Below are 21,988 nucleotides of genomic sequence, written 5' to 3'. Positions count from 1 at the left end.
TTTTCGTCACCCGCATTGCATCACTGTCCTGCCCAACCACACTTCTTTCGTTCAACTTGAGCCAGGGAACTTCCACCCGAACTTTCGCTCCAATCCACGCTGCTGTTTTCTTATCTCTAACTGTTATTTTATCATTTTTAATGGCTTATTGGGGTGACTTATGTTTTCCTTCAATGTGCTTAAAAATTCCCGCGATCCCGCAGAAGAATATTGTGATCGACAAGTTTGTACTAAGCTGGGGAACACGTTACAGCGCGAAAGTAGACGAAGGCTAAGAGGGAACGCGGGACAAGCGTCTTTCCCTTGTTCTCTCTTAGTCTTCGTCTATTTTCGCGCTTCAATGTGTTGCCCAGCATCCTGGAACATATTCATTATCGGAACAACGCATTGCTTATGAACCACTCTTCTTATTGACAGAAATAGCCTATTGCTTATTAATTGCTTATTATTTCAGAATACTTGCCGAATGCAGCCCAGCACATACTAATGCTGAGTTTATTTTTTCCTATGGTTTGAATCAGCACTGTCAACCTTCCCAAGGTTGTGCTAATCATTCACCTCTTCCCGTTATTTCTACCCTTAAGCATAGTTTCTCTACATGTTTCTTAAACACTGCAAGTGAGCTTTCCACATATAGTTCCTGAAGCGTGTTACTAGCATCTTGAGCGACAAAAGCTCTGTTGTTTTTCCTGCGAAGCACAGGACTTGATCAGACTCTTTAAACGGGACCCTGTTAATGAGCGCATCGCCTTCATCACAGTCATTATCATCATCTCTTCATCGATTTCATTTTTTCATACATCTGGTGTAGCAAGCTAGGCGCCTTGGCCAGGCTAACCTCACTAGCATCATTAAAGGGTTTCTCTCTCTCTCTCTCTCTCTCTCTCTCTCTCTCTCTCTCTCTCTCTCTCTCTCTCTCTCTCTCTCTCTCTCTCTCTCTCTCTCTCTCTCTCTCGCTGTCGCTCTTCTCGCTCTCGCTCTCTCTATTGGCCATGTCCGGATTGATCAATAATAGGCCACACGTACATGCAAATTCAAGTGCAATGAAGCTGAGTTGGTGAAGCATCGGATGCGAAATTCGGAATTTTTTTGCTCGGATCCCCGGGACGTGCGAGTGGTTTGATTGATTGCAAACGCTGTCCCTTTATGTCGGGGTGATGATGCATTGCCATCACCCGGAGGTTTTAATGCGTAGCATTCCTGGCCGAATACCCCTCAGCCAGGACCGACATGCATTTCCACAAAATGCATAATTGGTGCAAGTAACACATTTAGTCGCTATAGTAGCGTAAATGAAGATAATTGGTCGAACAGAATTGGGGAAAACGAAGAAAAAACAGAAATAGAAAAATAAAAAAATGAACTGACGAAATAAAAAAAAAATATGCATGTTATAAATCTCCTTTGAAATACGAAGACTAAACTAAAAGAAGCACGGCCAAGAATGTTGAAACTAATAAAAAATAGCGAAAACGGACGAACCCAGCACTGCACCTTGCATCTGCGGAGAAATACATAATATACTACCAAGTGTATCCACCTAGTCTCTATCATGGAGTAAATTTACATTGTTGGCATAAAAAAACAAAATACTGAAAAACACTAAAATAACCCAACGCATTTGGCTACTCATAGCCAAATTTCGCCGCAAAGAACTCGCAGTGTAGACAAACGACGCAAGAATGTAACGCGGTAGCAAACGATTCTCTGAACTTTCTTTCCTTTTTAACATTTTGAAATTTTCATTTTCAGCCAAGAAAATTGGGGTCACACTAGCGTCCCTAATCCCTCCATGGCGCTTCTGAAAGCTGGCTTTTGCTTCTGCGTTCGTTCAACGAACCTCTCATGCCCAGCTACAATGCGCGCGCACGTGGTGTGTGCGCACGTGTGCTTCCTTGCTTGCGTGTGCGCGTGCGTGCACTTTTACAACATATACTCACATTTCATGCACTTCTACATTCAAACAGGAGAGGAATCACCCGCGCCATACCCGCCATACGCGCTTGCAACGGCAACGTGCAAATTAAATCACAACGGCCAGATCACAATGGCAAATCAAATCAACGATGTAGCTGGCCACAGCGGCACCACGATGTGGCCAGCGGCATCGCGGTGCCGGGCGTTTATTTAAGCCGCGCTCCGGAAGAGGGCCCGAGCCACCTTGTCACAGTCGTCCTCCCGGAACCTGCTCGCCCGCGTCGGTTTGGTGCCGATGTTGAGGTAGACGCCCTCGCCCTTGGTGAACTGCGGCCACGTCACGTTCAGCAACGCTCCGGGATCCCTGCGGGGGGAGGAAGAGGCGAAGGAGGCTAAGTTCGGGCTTCCCGTCCGGCTCAATCGCCGTTTCATCGTCTCACTTCATCGTGCCCATTGAAGGCGAGAATGCATCCAGGCGACCCCGCGGCTGCTTCGCGCCGCGGCCGAACCACATCCACGCTTTCCCGGGTGGTGCACTCCAAAAGAAAGGCTGATTATTATACGCCGAGACATGCTCATGTCCTGGTTTTCTCTTCACGGATAATTCTGGCGGCGTAATGAAAATACATGCCGAATTAAGCGTGTACTTTGCTGCTTCTTGCATCACAAGTTCCTCGGTTGGCAAGTTTTCTGCTCAACTATTTCCACCGTTGGGTTCTTCTTTCGCATACCAGGCAGGACCGTTCTACAAAGTCGGGCGAGATTTCGCACACAGCAAACCTTATATTCTAGCTGAAGGAAAGGGCTTCGTAGATAATTTTCTGACCTCTCTTTTTGTAATTAGGCAGTGAAAGTTTTTGCTGATTGTGCTACGCGTGGTAGCGTTTACGTCTCAACTACGGTAGAACCATCTCCCTTACGCGATATTGAACATAATGAAAGGTTTTTGCCTTAAATAATAGCTTTGAAAGATCGTTTACCGGAACAGTAAGAAAGTTTGGAATAATTAGTGGGGAAAGTGATGTCATATTGCCGAAATTAATGCTGGGCATACCCAACAATGAAGTCTTTCATGGTGGCAATAATAAAGAAGGTTCGCTCAAAAAGCGCTTCGAAATCAGCTTTACACTTAGCAAAGAGTATGTACTATTCAAAAAAGGGTGTACTATAATGAGGGTATAATATTTTCTTACTGCCATTAAACATCGTTCATGAAAATTAGTTCATCTTCTGTTAATAAAGAGTGAGCGAAAGATCTTTCATCTTTAGGCTCGCAGGTCGTTGCTTCATAGAGACTAAGTCGTACAATAACGCAATGTCAGACGGCAGAAAATGCAGAGCCAAAGTTGGGGCTACCGAATTCTGGCGTTCTTCGTTTTCTTCACGAGCTTTCAAATTAATTTTGATTTCATTTGATATCGCCGGAATGGTGGCATGCCGCATGAAAGTTTGTTAACACTGCAAATATAACTTATTTTTGGCGCTTTAGTAAGGAGCGCCAAAAAAGTCAAGAAAGGTGAAGAGAGAGCGAGCGAGAGAGAGACGGATAGAGAGAGGGAGAGGGGGGAACAAAAGGTCGAACACGGGTAACATAGAGACGAAGACTGGTGTAGCGCGTCTTTCGACCTGTTCCTACCGTCTACGGCGCTAATCGTTTTAGGGGCGAAGCTCCTTAAGTCATGGGTCTGTCCATCCCTTGTGTCTCGTGGTACGTGACCGCCGCATGCTTTCGGAGATGTCGCAAAGTGTGCCGCGTTGCACGCGCAAGAACCGGCTGCAACCGGCAGCGCAAACTCGGCACCGGGAGCGCGAGCTTGTCTGTGTTCGCCAACGGAGGCGCGAGCGCACGTGCACTGCGAGGGGGAGATCACGCAAGAGATCACGCCTATCACTCCCCCTCTACTTCCCTTCCCCTGCACTGGGTTGTATGCAGGTGAGCTCCCTGCCGAGCTCAAAATATCCCCAGTGAATTTCCTTTCATTTTCCCGTCGCGAACCACAACCCACGAACGCAGGCAGTCGTTCTCGGAGATCGAACGAGACGCAAGGACCTTTGCTCGTTTCCTCTCGTCTTGTTCGGGCACAAGTTCGCCCTAAATAAAAGTTCTTTCTTTACCGTTGTGTCCCATCCTACGTGACAAATTGTGGTGAAGGTGCGGGGTAGTCCTCGATGGCGCGGGGTCTTTTACCAGGTCTGGGCCTGGGAGCATTGACTCCGCAAATAAAAGTTGATTTGTACAATGTACGCACACAGTCTTACGTCTTTCTTAATGATGTAATGGGCGAACTTTCACGGGAGAGTTACGGTTACCGATGATCTCCCCCTCTCGAGCTTCGCCCTACTTATCATCATTCATTCCGTCGATATGGTGTGATTTTTTTTAAAGTGGGAAGCGGTCGGCACACGTGTGGAGCTTACCCGTGGTCTGCAAAGCGACTCCACGCGCGAAGCAGCTCCTTGCTCAGTTCCTTCTCGGCATTGGTGACGTTCATGGCACCGGAGGACGTCTCGAGCGCGTAGCCCAGCGAGAGGAAGATGTCATCATAGTGGCCGGCGCCTTTGAGCCGGCTCGTGGAGTAAGAGGGCTTCTGGTCGAAGACGTACATAAACACCTTGGTTTGCACGCTAGAGGTGTGGCGGGCGAACTGCTTCATGGGACAGTTCACCACGATGTCGCCAATGGCATTCGCAAAGACCGCCTCCACACTCTCGTCCTTATATTTCTCATTGTAGTAGGCGACCAGGTCATCGAACTGATGGACGCCGAGCTCCTTGATCATCTCTCGAAGGTAGTTCAGAGCCTCCGCTCGACTCAGCTTGGAAACATCGTACTTTGAGAACTTTTCGAGGAAGAGGTTGGCGTAGTAAGAGCCTTCGTTTGCCGTCGCGCCGATGATCAGGTTCTTTGGGGCGGCAGCGTTCTTCAGGTCAACACTGGCGTCCTCCTCGATGTCCTCGTACTGGCTAGGAATGTACAGCGTCTTCCAGCCAGCCGGCTTGGTGGCGAAGTCGAGCAACGCTTGGGGCGTCTTGCTGCGGAGGCAGTCGAGAGCAGTGGGCGGGTCGGTGCAGCCTAGCTTCCGCACAAACTCCTGGCGTTCCGTAGCCCTTGCCTTGCGGTCTCCTCTGAGGTGACGCATGTACGGCGAGCCGCTCATCATGATGGCGCGGTGAAAGAGCTCCGACGCACCTGCTATCGTGTGCAGGAGCCCGATGAGCGCTGCGCCGACCTGGTGGCCCATGAGGGTGACGCTGTGGACGTCGCCGCCGAAGGCCGCGGCGTTGTTGACGACCCATCGCAGCGCCCGGTCCACGTCCGAGAGACCCTGGTTTCCGGGCACCTTCAGAACATTCGAGCGCAGAAAGCCGAAGACACCGAGTCGGTAGTTGGGCACCACGACCATGGCGTTCCCGTGCGCGGCGAGGTACTTGCCATTGTAGAAGGGGAACGAGTTGGAGCCGTAGTAGTAGCTGCCGCCGTGGACGACCAGGATTATGGGGTGTTTGGGCACGCTGTCCGAAGACTTGCGGGCCGGCACGTAGATGTTGAGGTAGAGGCAGTCTTCACTGCTGTTTCTGTAGTCCAGCGTCATCTTGCCAACGTTAATCGAGGGCTGCGAGCACATGTTGGGCGGCTGGGAAGCGTCAAGGAGGAAGGGCCACGGCCGCTGGAGGTTGGGAAGCTGCTGGAAGCGGTTCTGCAGAAGTGCGGGCCTCATGTAGGGCACGCCGTAGTAGACGTGCAGGCGCCGCTCGTCGAAGGTTTCCTCGACGCCCTGGATCGGCCCGCTGCTCGGGTACGACAACGGGGCGGTGTACTGCTTCTCAGATGAGAATGTGACGACGGCCGTGACTGCAATCCAGATCACAGCGAACAGGGCTCGGACAGCGAGGATGGCTGCGCAAGAAAAAGCACACGTCAGCGAATGCTCGCCCGCACAGCGACTCAACGCGCGTTGTGGACCTCAACGTAAAATGGTTTCGAGCATTTCTCAATACTTCCAAGCTGCACATGTTCAGGAAAACTACTTACGTTTGGTGATTTGAAGCTATGAACCAAAGCCTTAGTGCTACTTACTGCAAAAAAGAACGGTTCACGAGAGTGCAGCCGATCTGCTTGGCGTAAGTACGCAGTAAAAAAACTCGAGATTATGTTGAACGCTTGCAAAATACTGTAACAGCAACTTGTTAACATCGTTAATTTTCAGTTCACTTGCATCCAACTTTAATTGAACGCGGAACGCAGGCGCTAGTGAAACTAACTGCACCTAACAGTTATGATGGTGAGAGGAGGAGGAATAAACTTTATTTATGCGAGCCTTAGGTGCTGCTGTCTGGGCACCCGCCTGGTGGGGGGTTTCCTCTAGTTCGGGATACCCTGGCCTGCACTGGCCACCCGGGCCCTCTCTACCAGGCTACGCTGGGAGGAGAGGTCGGAGCTGGTCAGTTGTGCCACCCACTGCTCGTAAGTAGGTTGGGGATTGGGAGTAAGGGACGGGGTTTGTTGACACCCCCATACCAGATGGTATAGGGTGCCAGGATGGGGGCAGTATTTGCAAGATACGGGGTAGAGGGTGGGGTACATTGTATGGAGTAGGGTATTGTGGGGGTAAGAGTTTGTTTGTAGTCGCCGGAGTATTGTACCTTCGGTTCTAGATAGGTGTGGAAACAGTTAAATTTTTGGATGACTTAAGTAATTGAAAAAAGGTCTTTCGGAGCCGAAGTTCCAGCAGTCAATAGCTTCCCGAAATGGACTAACTGCACCAGCTAACAGTTATGATGGTGAGAAGCAGTTAAATTTTTAGGATGACTTAAGTAATTGAAAAAAGGCCTTTCGGAGCCGAAGTTCCAGCAGTCAATAGCTTCCCCAAATAAAGTTTTGTAGGTCATCTTGATAAACGGTGCATTGAACCATTTAAACTAAAGTTGTGTGTATTTTCTAGAGCGAAAGCTTTGTTAGTGGGACTGATGGCGTCCTGACAAAAAAATAATGCATTTCCCCATAGACCGGTTGGTCGACCGAAAAGATCTGAAAAGATCTTTGGACACACGGTGCGTGCGTGAAACCGGGCTCCCATTGCGTCAAAACGGTTACTTGAAAATCGCGAAAAAGGAACGGTTCTAGATAAGCCAATACACGCATCGATCATGAAAAAAGGAGTACAATAGTATGCATTAATCTCGTAAACCACGCATCGGTATACATTTAGATCGTTCGTAGATGCGCTTACTTGGTGCGCGAAAAACCGTCGCGTGGGTTCACTCTTCGTCTACGAATAGGGCCTTTGAAGGCTTGGCGACCAATTGAACGCACTTTTGCGAAGGTTATGACGCTCTTCTGACGCAGATTTGATGTGAGAAAGCTTTGTTCGTTAAAGCAAGAAATGTCACGAAATTAAAGTAGAAGTCGCAACACCGCCAATCCGTGGTAATACATGGGTATCAAACGTGCCTCGAATGACCGTAATTAGCGTAAGCATACCACCACAGCCACAGGCTGGCCTACGCAGCAGACAGATTCAGTTTAGTGTTTTCATGTTAACGCTAACATACAGCGTTAGAACTTCACAGAATACCGTGTTTCTGTGGCCTACCGGCTAGCAACACGTCTTAGCAAATGGAATGTAGCATACCCAAGCGGCGTCGGCTCGCGCATAGCGACCCAGTCAGTTCACGTCGGGGGCTCCAGCTGCGCCGCCGCTATCGATGGAGCCTCGTGCTTCCGTTCCCAGTTCGCTCACACTGCGAATGCAGCGCAGTGCTTCCCGCTGCTTTCCGGAAGACTCAAACGCAGTGGTTTTCCGCTGGCGTTCTCATCGATAGGCTGGTACTTCAGGCGCTCCAGCCCGTCGTTTTAGAGACCCGGTGCCACGACAGGAATTCTCTCCCAGTGGAGCACTAGATGGGGGTTTTAGCCGGTGCCTCGTGGAATGCCGGGCTCATCCACCGTAAGGGTGTCCTCTACACCTTCGTGTGACAGTTTGTCAACGTGGCCCATGTGCTCCGCAAACTCCACAAAAGAAGTGAGGGGGAAGAGCCGCCTCGCACCGGGCGAAGCCCCAGCAAAAATCTCAACAAATACATCGGGGGGCTATTTGATGGGCAGCACAGATGCCTTCCGGAGTGTTGCCCCGTAAGTTCTACTGGCAGCCCCGTTGGATTGGCCCATCTGAAGCCAAAAACTGTTTTCATGGAAGAGGGATTCACAATGCTGGGGTAACAGACTGCAGTCATTCAGCTCAGCCCAATACTTCTCCTCTTCAGCAGTCTTTGTCAGGGCAATCATGGTTGATCCGGATGTCGCCGTTGTTTGAGGCGAGGTTTGGATCTCCAACTGGCAGGTTTTTTAGCGCTAGACCGCAAGATGCGCCAGTAGCGAAAACAAAAATTATAAGCATCTTCCCGCGGGGGGAACCATGGGGTGATGCGATGCATCTGGGGTAAAGGGGTGGCTGGTGCTGGGTATGATCGCGCCAGCCAGCGCGATATCAGAATTGTTAGTCTCCATTCAAATCATCGGTGGTCATCGGATGTCATCGGAGCGCCGGCGATGGAACGACGGTGCGGAGCGGCGCAGTTATCGCGTTTATATGTACCGCGCGTTAACGGTGAGGGGAATGAGAGAGAGCAGCGCATGCGCATGTGTTAACCGAGCGCTAACGCACAGTTGGCGTTGCGGTGAGAGCGGGCGCTAACACACAGATGGCGCAGCGGTGAGAGCGGCTTACCACGCAGCTGGCACGGCGAGGAGAATGGGGGAGAGGCATGTGGACTACGGACGGACGCCGGAGGGACAAGGCGAGTTAAAGAGATGCGTTGCATCTAAAAGACGCTTAGTTTGCGAAGCCTTCTCGGCGAATGAATGCCGGGCCAGCCAGCAAGAATGGGGACAGCAGAGAAGGTACCTCCGTTGCTAGGCGACGCCCACGAGCGATAAGCAGCGTTCTGTCGCACGTGGCTCGCCTTACGCGCCGAGGCCTAGCGCTGCTCATGATGAAGATGGAGGGTGATGAAGACGCGGCCGCTACAAGCTGCGCATGCGCAGAGCGGCTGGTCTGCTGAGCGAAAGAATGCCACAAAGCGACATCGGCCGCCTCGTTTGGTTGTCCCTGCTCGCTGCTATAGTGTTGTACGGTGTTCAGTAGGTTGGCGTTAGTGTAGGTATGGGTGAAGTTGGACCAGCAGCTGATGAAGCCCTGGAACGGGGTTCGAAGAGACCACTAGGGACAGCGATGAGAACGACAACGGATATCAACAGATTCAGCCGTAGTTCAAAATTCACAGATTCAGCCGTAGTTCACGGCAACCGTGAGAATTAGCGTCAGAAATTTCTCACGGCAGTCGCCTCTCATTGGCTAAGAACGCTACCCGGTGATTCTATGGGATAAAGAGACCCTAAAAAGCCGTGTTTTCAGCTGCCCCTCTTGCTCTGTGGTGTACCAATTAGTTTTATTTATTTATTTATTTATTTATTTATTTATTTATTTATTTATTTATTTATTTATTTATTTATTTATTTATTTATTTATTTATTTATTTATTTTGTAAAGGGGATATACGGCGTTCCGGTAGAAGGCTGGACTTGTTTATTCACGAACGAGGCGTCAACGCAGACGGGGTGAGCCGAAACGACGAGCTTTTCGGGAGCCTGACAGTGAACGAGGGCGTCATCTTCCTCAAGCACCATCCGGCGCATATCCACGTAGAGGGGTTTGCCCGTTGTGGCTGATGCTCATCATAGTTCTCGTGTACGCAACATGCTAACTACAATACCCCCGGCGAAAAGGGGAAACGCTTCCTTTTTATCAGGAGGTATCTCCCAGCAAGTTTCAACAGCAACAGTTCAGCGAAACATATTTAAAATCCATTTTAATCTTCGCCCGCACGAGAAAGCCCAGAGCGGGCCGACATGACATCATGTGCTACTTGCCCCAAACTGCCGACGTCGGGGCTCCCGTGACAAAGCCGACGCGCTGGCTGTGGTTGGCGCGCGCTGCTCGGGCGTGTGTACACGTCATGGTTTTGGGACTGACGTCATGCTACCCGGACCTGTGGGGACGGCAAAGACCTCGGCCGGTCTGGGCGCGCGCGTGCGCTCGCTCGCGCGCACTTCCAGAGAGGCAGCGATGCGGCAAGAATGGTGACGTCATGTGATACATCCTGTTATGGCGGCCGCTCGGCGTTTTTCAGTCGAAACCGAAACTGGCACGAATAAACGACGCCGTAAATGAATTTTTACGCTGCGCTCGACCGCCTAATCTGTAATTATATGATTAGTGGACTGGTAGGCATGCATAGCAGCGAAAAAAACGTAACACGAAAATTTCGTGTCAGTACTCCTTTAAGCCTCTAGACGTAAACCGTCTCGCGACCACGACATCGGCGGTCCGAGGTGGACGTTACGGGTTCAACAACATAGTTCACAGGCGACGTTTGTTCCCGTACTCGGTAAGGCCCCTGGTATTGAGAAAGAAATTTCGACGAAAGACCTGGAGCCGGCCACGGTACTGAAAGCATGACCAGTGGTCCTTTCGTAAATGTTGTAGCTGTAATGGAGTCATCGTGACGCGCCTTTTGGCGTTGCTGCTCCTCCGATGTAAATCGTCGGGCTAGCTGGCGACATTCCGCGGCGTTTCGAGTGACGTCCGACAGTGGTGCATACTCGGAGATACCAGATCGGTACGGAAGGACTGTATCCAGCATGCAGGAGGGCTCACGACCATAGAGTAAAAAAAAGAACGGCCTGTGGTCGCCTGCGTGGCCGTTTTATAAGCATACGGCACGAAAGGAAGAACGAGGTCTCAGTTAGAGTGGTCCGACGAGACGCACATGGTGATCATATTGCCAAGTGTACGGTTAAACCTTTCGGTCAGGCCATTAGACTGGGGGTGGTAGGACGTGCTCTTTCGGTGGACCACGTGGCACTCGGCTAGAAGGGCCTACACGACTCCGGATAGAAAGACGCGGCCTGTGCCACTCAGTAGTTTGCGAGGAGCACCGTGCCGAAGAACAAAACGGCGTAGAAGGAAAGACGCGACGTTCCGAGCCGAGGCGGCCGGTAGCGCTGCTGTTTCGGCATACCTCACCAACGGCAATTCGATGATCCAGCGGTTAACGGCTGTGCTTGGGGGTGGGCCGTAGAAATTGATGCCTACCCGGTCGAAAGGCCGCGCTGGGCAGGGCAAGGGCTGGAGTGGGCCACTGGCGTGCTGCGGTGGAGACTTGCGCCATTGGCAGTCTGGGCAAGATCGAACAAAATTGGCGACAAAGGTATACATCCCGCGCCAGTAGTTGCGGAGTCGGAGTGGCTCGTAGGTTTTGAGGATTCCAGCGTGAGCACTTTGCGCATCGGTGTGAAATTTAGCACAGATATCCTTGCGCAAGTGGCGAGGAATTACGAGTGGCCATTTTCGACCTTCGGGGAAGTAGTTCCGGCGGTATACGCCTCGAGCGCGGCCTGTAGGGGCGCCACTGAAATCCCCCTAGCGGCCCGTTTCGAAAGCAGGAGCGGGAGTCCCCGGCCCGCTCCCCCCTGTCGCCGTTGCTTTTGGGGCTCGTTCAAGACAGCGATTTACCGTTTGTCCCCGTTCGAAATACCGAATAACGTGGAGCAGGCACTCTGTTTGCAAGCCTGGTGGGTTCACGAGAGTATAAACGTTTATGACGCGATCTTAGAAAGATCTATATGAGCGCCGGGCGTGTGTCACAGGCCAGCGTCCCGAAGCGAGCATTCGCATGCAGCTGATTGCAATTCCGCTGCCCTGAAATTTAGTGGCAGTGTCTCTGTAAGCAGTGTTTCCTCCGATGGTCATGTTGCGGCCATACACACTATGATGTAAATCGACTTTGTGCACTACAAAATCTAGCGGAGCACTCATACCTGACAGCACGCAAGTTACGCCTGCCAATATCACATATCAGATATTGCTCAGTACCCTGAACAAGCCAATGCGGCATAAATTTCGCAAACATTGTACCAAAGAAGTACGATGGATAATGCAAAATTACACTCCGGAGTCAGCACAGGACGACAAATTTAATGCTGGGTCGTCTTGTCCCGAGGTGAGCGCTCGCAAAGATTCATCTGTTACATTTATCCTCCACGAGAAGCGCGAAGATGGGCTTATAGAGTAATCCGCGACCGCGACCAAACGCTTCTTCGAAACATCGTCGTATGACACAGGGAGACTGCAGAATCTAGCATAAACCGAAATCAGAGACCCTTATCATATACGAGACTCTTCAAACGAGCCCGTGTGTACGAGATTTCGGCGCACGTTAAGGATCTTCAGGTGGTCAAAGTTAATCCGGAGCCCTCCACTACGGCGTGCCTCATCGTCTCCGTTGCGTCGGCGTGTTAAACCCTGCAATCAATCAATCAACTCTTTCAACGACACCTCGTATTTCTTGTGAACTGCCTACCCTGTATTCTTCGAAAAATGCGTCCGCCGAGTGATCAGCCGATCGTTGAAGGCGAAAAACAAACGAAAAGTGAACACGCAGCTTGTGTGTGTGATTACTAAAACGTTCATTCGTTGATTTCGCTCCGCATTTGTAAACAAACGATAGTTGATAGTTGAGCGCCCTCCTCCTCACCCCCCCCCCCCCCCCCTCAGGTCTAGCGAAATATCAGTGCATTTCGCATCTAGTTGGTCTGGTAAATACTACCTTGCTCAAACAAACGTCTTTAGCATTTCAGAAGCTGCTCTCGGTTTTTTTTTTCATTCCTGTACGACTATTCTATTTATTCCTGACTTGCAGACCATTCATTTTCCCGTGGTTTCATTAACATATACCTTGGTTCTTACTATACGGCATGAGTGGGCACATATCTGACAATGCACAGCCTTTGAGTGTACTTAACATTTTCGCGTGGCTTATATTCCCATAAAAGGCACAAGTTTTTGTCAGCTATTGGGTTATCACATCCCCGAAATATATTTTTCTACGACGTACATATTCGAAGCAAAGCCGCATTTGTTGTTTGCGCTGCAAAACGAACCAACCTCTTACAGTGCCAATGTCAGGTCTAAACGAGGTGACAATAAATAGAATTCACTTCTGCTGACGTGTTCGAAGGCGACAGCGGTGATATGCTGCTGCCGTCGCCGACGACCGCAAGAGCGGCCAAGAAGCGCGCAGAACCGCCTCCCCGGGTAGCTCTTGTTGGCGTTCGAGCGCTCTACCAAGACGCAGCTGTTTTTTTAAGCGCCCTAAACGTTCAGTTAGCTTACAGACGTCACCATAACAAGTTATTTAGTGCGCGGAAAGGCAAAGAGAAGCGAAAGAGAACCAAAACACTGCACGAGCCCCTATCAGACACGCAGCGCAAATCCCGCAAACGCCGCGGAGAAGCGGCGGCAGGCGGCGCAGCGATCGCGAATCTCGAGGCGTATAGTAGCTTGTCACGAACAGTGCAGTGGGCAGCTTGATGGCGTAGTGATCGAGGCACACGAGCTGCCCGTGAGTGCGACAGATCAGGATGTACAAGGCAGAGAGACACAACTTCATTAAATTGCAATTGAGACAAGTAAAGTATGAATATACGCTTGTAATCTCACGGAAACAAATGAAAACCAAGAAAAACATGGTTATTACAAAATCAAGGATCGAAGAAATCCAAGGATCTTTGCGCTGCTCAGCAACCATATCCGTCATGGCAAGAGAGGTCAGGCTGTGGTCTGTTCGAACAAGCTATCTATATCAGGCGCAAGCGGGGATCGAGAAAGAGCGTCGGCGTCGGTATGCTTCCGTCCGAATCGGTACAGAACACCGATATCATACTCTTGAAGGCGTAGTGCCCAGCGGCTAAGATGGCCGGCGGGATCCTTCAGTGACGATAACCAACACAAAGCATGATGATCCGTTACGACGTCAAAAGGGTGACCGTACAGGTAAGGACGAAATTTGCTGATTGCCCATACAATACCCAAACATTCTTTCTCTGTGACGGAGTAGTTGACTTCGGCCTTCGTCAGTGTACGGCGCGCGTAACTCACTACGTGATCGCCAAAGCCGTCCTTTTGTTGAGCGAGCACGGCACTTTAGCCAACACCACTGACATCAGTGTGAATCTCAGTGGGCGCATTCGGGTCAAAGTGCCGCAGTATCGATGGTGACGTAAGGACCCGATGTAACGTTAAGAAAGCGCTCTCACACTCGGAGGAACATTCGGTAATGTCTCTACTTCCGCCAAGAAGCTGTGTGAGAGGCGCGATGATGGTGGCAAAGTTGCGTACAAAGCGGCGGAAGTACGAACAGAGGCCGATGAAGCTTCGTAGGTCCTTCAGCGTGGTTGGCTTCGGAAACTCCGACACGGCACGAAGCGAACGACGCCTGGCGAAGTCGTGGTTATCAGACGGAGCAGGTGTCGTCGGCAGCCGGGTCTGAGCGTGCTCCATGGGCGGTGTTGGCGTATACGATAAGGGCCAGGATGCGTTGCGCGCACCCGTCATGCCACGATGGCAGTAGCCTGCCACGTGTCCGGCAATCCCACATGAATAGCAGACAGGGCGATTATCCACCGTGCGCCAACGATTCGCGAATGGAGACGCTGGATGCGGAGCGACACGCATGGACCGGACGCGTTAAACCCCGGCAGTGGCATGACTCCCAGGGCTTGCAGCAGGCGCAAAGTAGGACATGGTTCCAGTGAAAGGTCGTGCCACGGTTTCGGCATAGGTGAAAGGCCTATGTGGTACTGGGTCGAAGAAAGTCAAAGGAGCTGCCATCATAGCTTGCGGCGTCATGTCGGCGTATGCCACTGGAGCTACCGCGGGATTGGGCGGTCGAGTGCTTGGAAGTGCGTCAGCGACTTGTTGTATAACGCTCTTCAGGGTTGGGGCTAAATCTGACTGAGGCGGCTTCTCTACGTCGCTAACGAGAGAAAGCTGACGAGTCACCTCTTCGCGAACAAACTGCTGAATCTAGGAGAAGAGGACACCCCTATCTTCAGATGACAAGCTGCAAAGCGAATGGTCTTGTTCCGCTGGTTTACGAGTGAGAGCCCGCTCCCTGCGAAGTTCATCGAACTCTTGGCAAGCGTTTATGACTTCAGCAACCGTCCGAAGGTTTTTCGCGAGCAACATCTGGAAGGCATCGTCGTCTATGCCTTTAAGGATATGCTTGATTTTTCCCTCTTCGGTCATAGCCTTGTTTGCCCATTTACACAAGTCAAGGATGTCCTCGATGTAAGAGGTAAAGGTTTCGTTCGTGCGCTGAGCCCGTTCGTACAAACGTTGTTCGGAGCGCATTTTCCGAACAGTTGGGCACCCGAACACCTGGGCAAATTCGGTCTTGAAGTCTGACCATGTGCGGAGATCAGACCCGTCGTTCTTACACCACGTTTCTTCGACACCGGTTAAGGAGAGACTGACGTTGTTCTGTCTCAGTTGTTATGGGTGCTCATTCGTCCGAAGGTGGTGAGCCAATCCTCAGCCTCCTGGTCATCAGTGCCGTTGACGAAGGGGGGCTCCGGTGAACGGACCATGCCAGGGCAGATGACCGGTGCCACAGGAGGTGGGGACTCGTGTTGGTTACCCTGAGACATCGTCGAGGGAAGTGTCCGGCTGCGCAGCTCCGGGGTGGATAAATGGGGACCCGAGCAGCACTGCAACCTCTACCAAAAACTGTAAAGGAGATAGTCGGTGGTCCGGTAGAAAGCTGGACTTGTTTATTAACGAACGAGGCGTCAACGCAGACGGGGTGAGCCGAGACGACCAGCTTTTCGCGAGGCTGACACTGAACGAGCGCGTCATCTTCCTCGAGCAGCATCCGGCGCATATCCACGTAGAGGGGTTTGTCCGTTGTGGCTGATGCTCATCACAGTTCTCATGGGCGCAACATGCTAACATTACTTTATTTATTTATTTATTTATTTATTTATTTATTTATTTATTTATTTATTTATTTATTTATTTATTTACTTATTTATTTCAAAATACTGCAGGCCAGAATGGCCCTATCAGGAGGGGCAAGTTAAGAATACAAAGTTCATTAGTCGGTATCAGCAACAACAACAACAAAAAAAAAACGCTACACTATCTGGAAAACAACATAAGGCAAAACAGCACATTGACAGTATAAACACGAAGCCGAACAGAATTCAACATCGATCTTACCAATACATTTACTTAAACAAGATATCATCGCTGTATTACGTCAATACCATCGGTTCAACACGACGAGTGCTGCTCCAATGCTCTAGCAAAATTTTTGAGCTGCTAGAATTAAATCAGGAAGTAAATTCCGATCTCCTATGGTACGCGGAAAAAGGCCATTTTTAAATGAACTAGCCCTTGCGAAAATAGGCTCTAAAGCATGCTCTCGTGTGTGACGCGTTCTTCTCGTGGTTAGTGGCTTAAGGAATGTAGGTATAGGCAACGAAACTTTTTTAGTCATGAGCTGCCAGAATGAGCTGCCAGACCGGTTTTAAACCAGAAGGCTGAGGTTCGAGTCCGACATTGCGATGTTTTTTTTGTTTGTTTTTTTTTTAGCTTTCGGATTTCTTTGGTCATCGTGATTTTGTTAAGGCTTTATTTTACTCTGGTTTTATTGTATCAAGAAATCGACGCAAATGACTTCTAGAATGGGTTGAATTACGTTTAATATAGGTTATGTCCCGTGTCGCTGGGCTGGGTTAGATTAGGTTTGTTGCAGTCTGGCTGGATTTCGGTAGATTATGACGCGTTCAGTTATGTTACGTTACGTTCGGTGAGGTTATGTTACGTTAGGTTACGTCGGGACGTAATAATATTCAGCAAATTTTAGGCCAGCCAGCTTTTATGAGAACTACCGTGACAATTTCCCGGAGGTGATCCTTACAACTGCCGCAAGATTACACGCGGCCTATATATAAACCGGGAAAAGGTTATGGGCTATGTGATAGTCAGTGCTAATTCGAGTTTTTATGACCACCTTTAACATGACCATACCCTCCCTAAACCAAGAATAAGTAGAATCACTAAGAGCAAGCACCCCGCCATCGCGGTAGTCTCAGATCCATTAAGTGAAACGCCTCCAACTTTTGTAGCGTGAGCTACACGGGCCGAGGTTGAGCAGTTTCGCGTGGCTCCTGGAGGGCCGTGCTGCGCATGCGCGAGGAGCAGTGACGTCTCACGGGCATAGCTGGCGTGCCGGAGCCGCCGCCGCCGCCGCCGCCGCCGCGACTGGACTGGACTGGACTGAATAGGATTGGAGTGGATTAGATTGGATTGGATTGGATTGGACTGAATTGCATTGGATTGGAAATCGTTTTAGCGGCAGTAAGCATGATAATCAGCTAATCCTAGACAACCAGGAAAGCTAAGAACAACCAGCTGAACCTTAGCTCACGGTACGTATATCCTGGCGTAGCCGAGTTAAGCCACTGCTAATTTTTTTTTTCGAGCCTCTGACTGAGATAATCAAAGCTCATTTCTTTAGAGAAAGACGGTCAAAGCGCGGACCTTTCTCCCGCGCAACGTGAGAACAAGTCGTAGTCCAAAATAGAAACTTCTTCGACCGTGTTGGAACGGCGCAATCGGATAGACGTCGGCTTCATAATGCGAGGGACCCAGCTTGGGTTCCCAGCGCAGGAAGCGTTTTTTTTTTTTTTTTTTTTTCTTGGGGCGCTTGATGTGCTTTTGTGGGAACCTGCTATGTAAGTTGGATTTCCCGAGGTGCGTTTAGGCCGCAACGCACCATGCTTCACATCACCCGCAATATTCATCATCGTCGTAATCATCATCATCATCATCGTCAGAGAAAGTTTGCTTTTCTGTAGTGCGTTGTGGGGCAACGCCGCCATCTGTGAGGCATAGAAAGCTAAGCTTTAACACTTGGCCGCCTAACATTTTACCGGAGTTAAAACCCAACCCACGAATGAGGTGCTTTCTCTTCATCCTTTCTTCTCTTCTTTTCCCCTGCACGTGCCTGACATCGCATCTAGTCATTGCTGCTACGGTGGAAGAATATTTTGTTGCCCTATAATCTAAACATTCGCGATTCAAACTTAATGATTGAAAACACATGGTCTGTAGTTTTCTTCGTAACGGGTTCTCCAGAACTGAATCGTTCACCCCCCTTACTAGTTGCTTACCGGCAATACCGTAATGAATTCCGCGGAGAATACCACGTGAAAGGAACCGATGTTCCTACAAAAGGCGAGTTTACCCCTTCTGCACGTGCAGATATCGTAAAGCTGCGCAGCCGCGAAGCAAATGTTTAGTACGCGTCACACGTCGCTGCATATATTGTAAGCATTCTCAGGCTAAATACCCCATCCCCCGCTAATGCGTCCGTCCACCTGTAAACGTGGGACACAATGCGTTCTATATACGTACGCTTGTGGTCATTTAAGGAACCCCGCAACACTTTTTTCCAACTTTTTTTGAAATCCTAAATGCTTGCAGAACGTAGACACCCAACACACTCAGTACTTATATCAGGGGGTCCCAAAGTACCTCACCCAAAATTACTGCTCTATGCCCATCAAATAACTTGTAAACTCGCTCAAAAGATTTTTCTCTGTTTCTCGGTCTCGGCGTTCTTCGACGGCTCGAATTACGCCACTAAGGCCATGTAGCGGCTTTTGGCAGTCCTTCAGTTGCAGGAATGAACGCTTTTCGATAGCAACTTTGAAAAAAATTGGCCGCGTATCTGCTCCTTTCGTTGCAAATGTCGTCAAAAGACGATAGTCTTTACCGGCTTTTGCGAAGTAAATGGCTCCCTTCGCTTTCCCGCTCACTTCTCATGTTGTTCCTCTTGCGTCGCGCTCCTCTTAAGGTAAAGACGCCAAAGGTTTGCTTAAATCCTTTTAAATTCCCCGCGTTCCACTGCTCCAAACCGGGTGTCTCGATGCGAACGCTGCCGTACGGCGAATCCGCGCGTTAATCGAGGCGCCCTACTTCAACGTTTATAGAACCGCGTTTCCCTCTTCCACGTGCGTTGCAAGCAGAACGTGGAACCTATCTAGTGGAACCTTGCGTAACTGTTGCCGGTTGATTTCTTAAAATGGCGTCAGAAGCTATAGTGGCGCGGGTGACAGCAGGCGACGGCGGAGTGAATTCTTTTTCTGCAGTTGATGAAGTATTTCATTTCGCAAAAGTCAAGCATGTTTGATTTTTTTTATAAAGGAACACTGCAAATATCACTTCTGTATTAATTTGTTGTCTCATATTTGCGTAATGTCTTGTTCTTCTTCAACAATGTTGACAAGTATGAACCTTACACCGGACATAGACGGGTAGATTTAGCTGTGACTATATAAGACTATTGCGCACACATTGTTTTGCTTTGGCCGGGTGGCTGAATCGAGTCACAGACAGACAGACGGACAGACAGACATACAGACAGACCAAAATTCTGGGTTTAAGTAGCCCAAGAAAGACTATCGTCTTTAATAGAGCCACAAAAACAAAACAGAAACGGAAGGCGTATCTGGTGCGACGAGCGTATCGCGCAGTGCGGCTCCGTGCTGGCAATAACTGTAGCTTTCGCAGTGCTTCCAGATGCGAAGTAAAGAGTGAAAGCGCTTATCAAAAGTGTTGCAGGGTTCCTTTAAATACCTTAGGGCTTTCATAGCTTGATATAAGGTTGTTTCAATGCTTCCACGTACGGGCAATGTCTTCGCAGCAGTTCATTTGTGCATACCAGAAAAGCCGACTTTACGTTGACTCAGTGTATAGCAGTCAAGCCCGCCAAACACTTGGCCTTTGTAAGACTGGCCTTACACCTTTGTCTTGTGTATTGCAGTGAAGTCCTTAAACAATAAATGTGCCACGTAAGAAAGCCTAGAAGGGGCGAGGGGTACCATACGAGGGGTTGGATACGTCGCGATATAGGCGCATTGCTATGATGCTTGCCTCGCAAGCAGCAGCGCCGTTTTCTATATCCTGGTGGTTCGGGGGGTCATTTCTGTTGTGAAAGATGCCACCCATATTGCGGGGTCGGTTCGTAGCCTTTACATTACGTAAGTGTCGGCGCTCTATCCCAGACACCAACAGCCGGGATTATTACGAGTTACGCACGGGCGCCCACACAAAGAAGGTATCCAAGGTAACGTCATGATAACAAGGCCGACAAGAACGAGCATTGGCGCAGACGAAAATACTAAGTCGCTGCTATCGTAGCCAACCCGTCAGATTGCAGATCACACAAATGGCAGGGAGGAACCGATGCATTAATCAAAGCCGTCTTTCTTTACACCGTGTCTCAGTGTCAACCCCATGGATATTTTGTTCGCGTGGCATGCTGCAGGCAGTGGGCGATAACTGCTCGAGAAAACGCCGCTCCTTTTTGGTGCCCTAGCGTGCGCTGCAGACAACTTTAGTAGGGAAAATGCTGCGCTCACAGCGGACTCTGTGAGATGCAATGTGCCTATATGTGCCGAGATGGCTGCACGCAATGCTAGCGCGCTTTCCCAGAATTCCCACTTTTCGATTTTCCGCAAACCGTTATTTTTACTGGTAACCACTTCCCCCTTTGTCAACTATTAATTATTCGTGATAGCAAAGCAGCGACCTCGTGTGACATTAAAAACGTACAGGCGGAAAAGCGTGCACCTATTTTAAGAAGGTGAGCCGGGTAAATTGAGCTTTTAATTGAACGTGACCCCCTTGTTGCGATGGCATATTGGACGTAAAGACTCATAAGCTGTCACGTATTCCGGATAGTGCATCGCACAACGTCTGCACACACCACCGTTAATAAACCTCCACGTCGAACGAGCGTGGTGATAGACTTTGCTCCCCTTTCCATCCGATTGGAAGCGGTACCAGGCACGAATATACTGAACATTTCCGCTTGTTGGCTTTTGAAACGAGTTCTTAGGACGTTGTTAATTAGTGAAAAGAGAAAGAACGAAGAGCGGGTCAAGTTGATGCAGGTTTTTTTTTACAGAAATAAATTACAGCAGATGGGGAGTATGTCCGCTCAAGCCGGTTCTACATGGTGCGAATTTCGCCTGCGAATTCGCAGATACGGCGCTGCTCGTGCGCAAAACGATCCATTCTCGTTGTTGCGGCAAATCGCCAAATGTTGGGAACAGTCGAGCTTCTCCTGTGAACGCCGCTTGGCATTGGGCAATTTCTCGCAACACTAAAATGAGGAAAATTGACCATGTTGCCGCGCGAGCGGTGCCACAGCTGCGAATTCGCAGGCGAAATTCGCACCGTTGCTTCACACAAAACAGACCCGCAGCTCGTTGTAACAAATAAAAAAAATAGAGGGAACTACGATGCAATAACCATGTGTTACCAAGCGCTCTCAATTGGCGTATTCATGGGAGGTTGTGGCTTACACCATGCATGTGGCAATTTATGTTATGGTGAGGGAATGCGTTACCGGCCATGGTCGCCGAGGTCAGGCCGCACCGTAAGCCTCATCCTGCAATTCCATCCAAACACGCGGAGTTTTTGCTTAATCCGGTGGGAATTGTCCGGCACAGGGATCCGAACCACGGTCTTTCTGCACGCGACGCTTATGCTTTACCTCTACGCCACCGCTGTACCTCTGGGCAGGGCATGCAATGCGAAGGCAAGATAACCGTTCGTCATTACGGGTAACAGAGTGGATCCCTAGAGAAGGCAAGTGTGAAACGGGGCGGCAGGAAGTTAGATGGGCAGATGAGATCAAGAAGTCGGCGGGGATAAATTGGTCGCAGTTAGAACAGGACCGGGATAATTAGAGATCTATGGCAGAGGTCTCTGTCCTGCAGTGAGTGTAGATAGGCTGCTGCTGATGACCAAGCGCTCAAGGAACTAAGTGTTCTGCTTGCCGGTTTCGGGCTAGCCCGTCGGACTCTTCTGGCTTGTTCGTACAGCAGTCAAATCCAGAGCGCATAAAAGAGCAGGCTCACACGGCGCCCGAATGGTAACACTGGGCAAAGACCGCAGTGTTGTGATTATCAATGGTTGCGACAGTTGTGAGCCACAAGCTCTACGGGAAGGCAGCCCGAATCATAAGCCAGCGGGGCATTATAAGCGGCAGAAGACGTCACATGATCCTTCGCATGTACTATTGTTAGTCTACCAGAACGTCAGGCGAACTTACAGAATTCGGGGATGTCCTCAATGGTCCGGTCCTCCTCCAT

The 21,988-nt window shown here is 49.9% G+C and overlaps 1 protein-coding gene across 1 annotated transcript; it reads right to left on the bottom strand.

The window, feature by feature from the left end:
* Positions 1 to 2,127: 2,127 nt before the first annotated feature.
* LOC144179764 (acetylcholinesterase-like) lies at positions 2,128 to 21,988 on the bottom strand. Its single transcript, XM_077708202.1, has 3 exons — positions 21,949 to 21,988; positions 4,336 to 5,815; positions 2,128 to 2,281 (listed from the first exon to the last, which is right to left on the bottom strand). The coding sequence occupies exons 1-3, from the start codon at positions 21,986 to 21,988 to the stop codon at positions 2,128 to 2,130; spliced, it is 1,674 nt and encodes a 557-aa protein (XP_077564328.1).

This window comes from Haemaphysalis longicornis, unplaced genomic scaffold, assembly GCF_048455015.1.
Source record: "Haemaphysalis longicornis isolate Haplotype H1 unplaced genomic scaffold, Haemaphysalis longicornis Haplotype H1 scaffold_4, whole genome shotgun sequence".
NCBI lineage: Eukaryota > Metazoa > Arthropoda > Arachnida > Ixodida > Ixodidae > Haemaphysalis > Haemaphysalis longicornis.
This window is presented reverse-complemented; position numbering and strand designations above follow the sequence as displayed.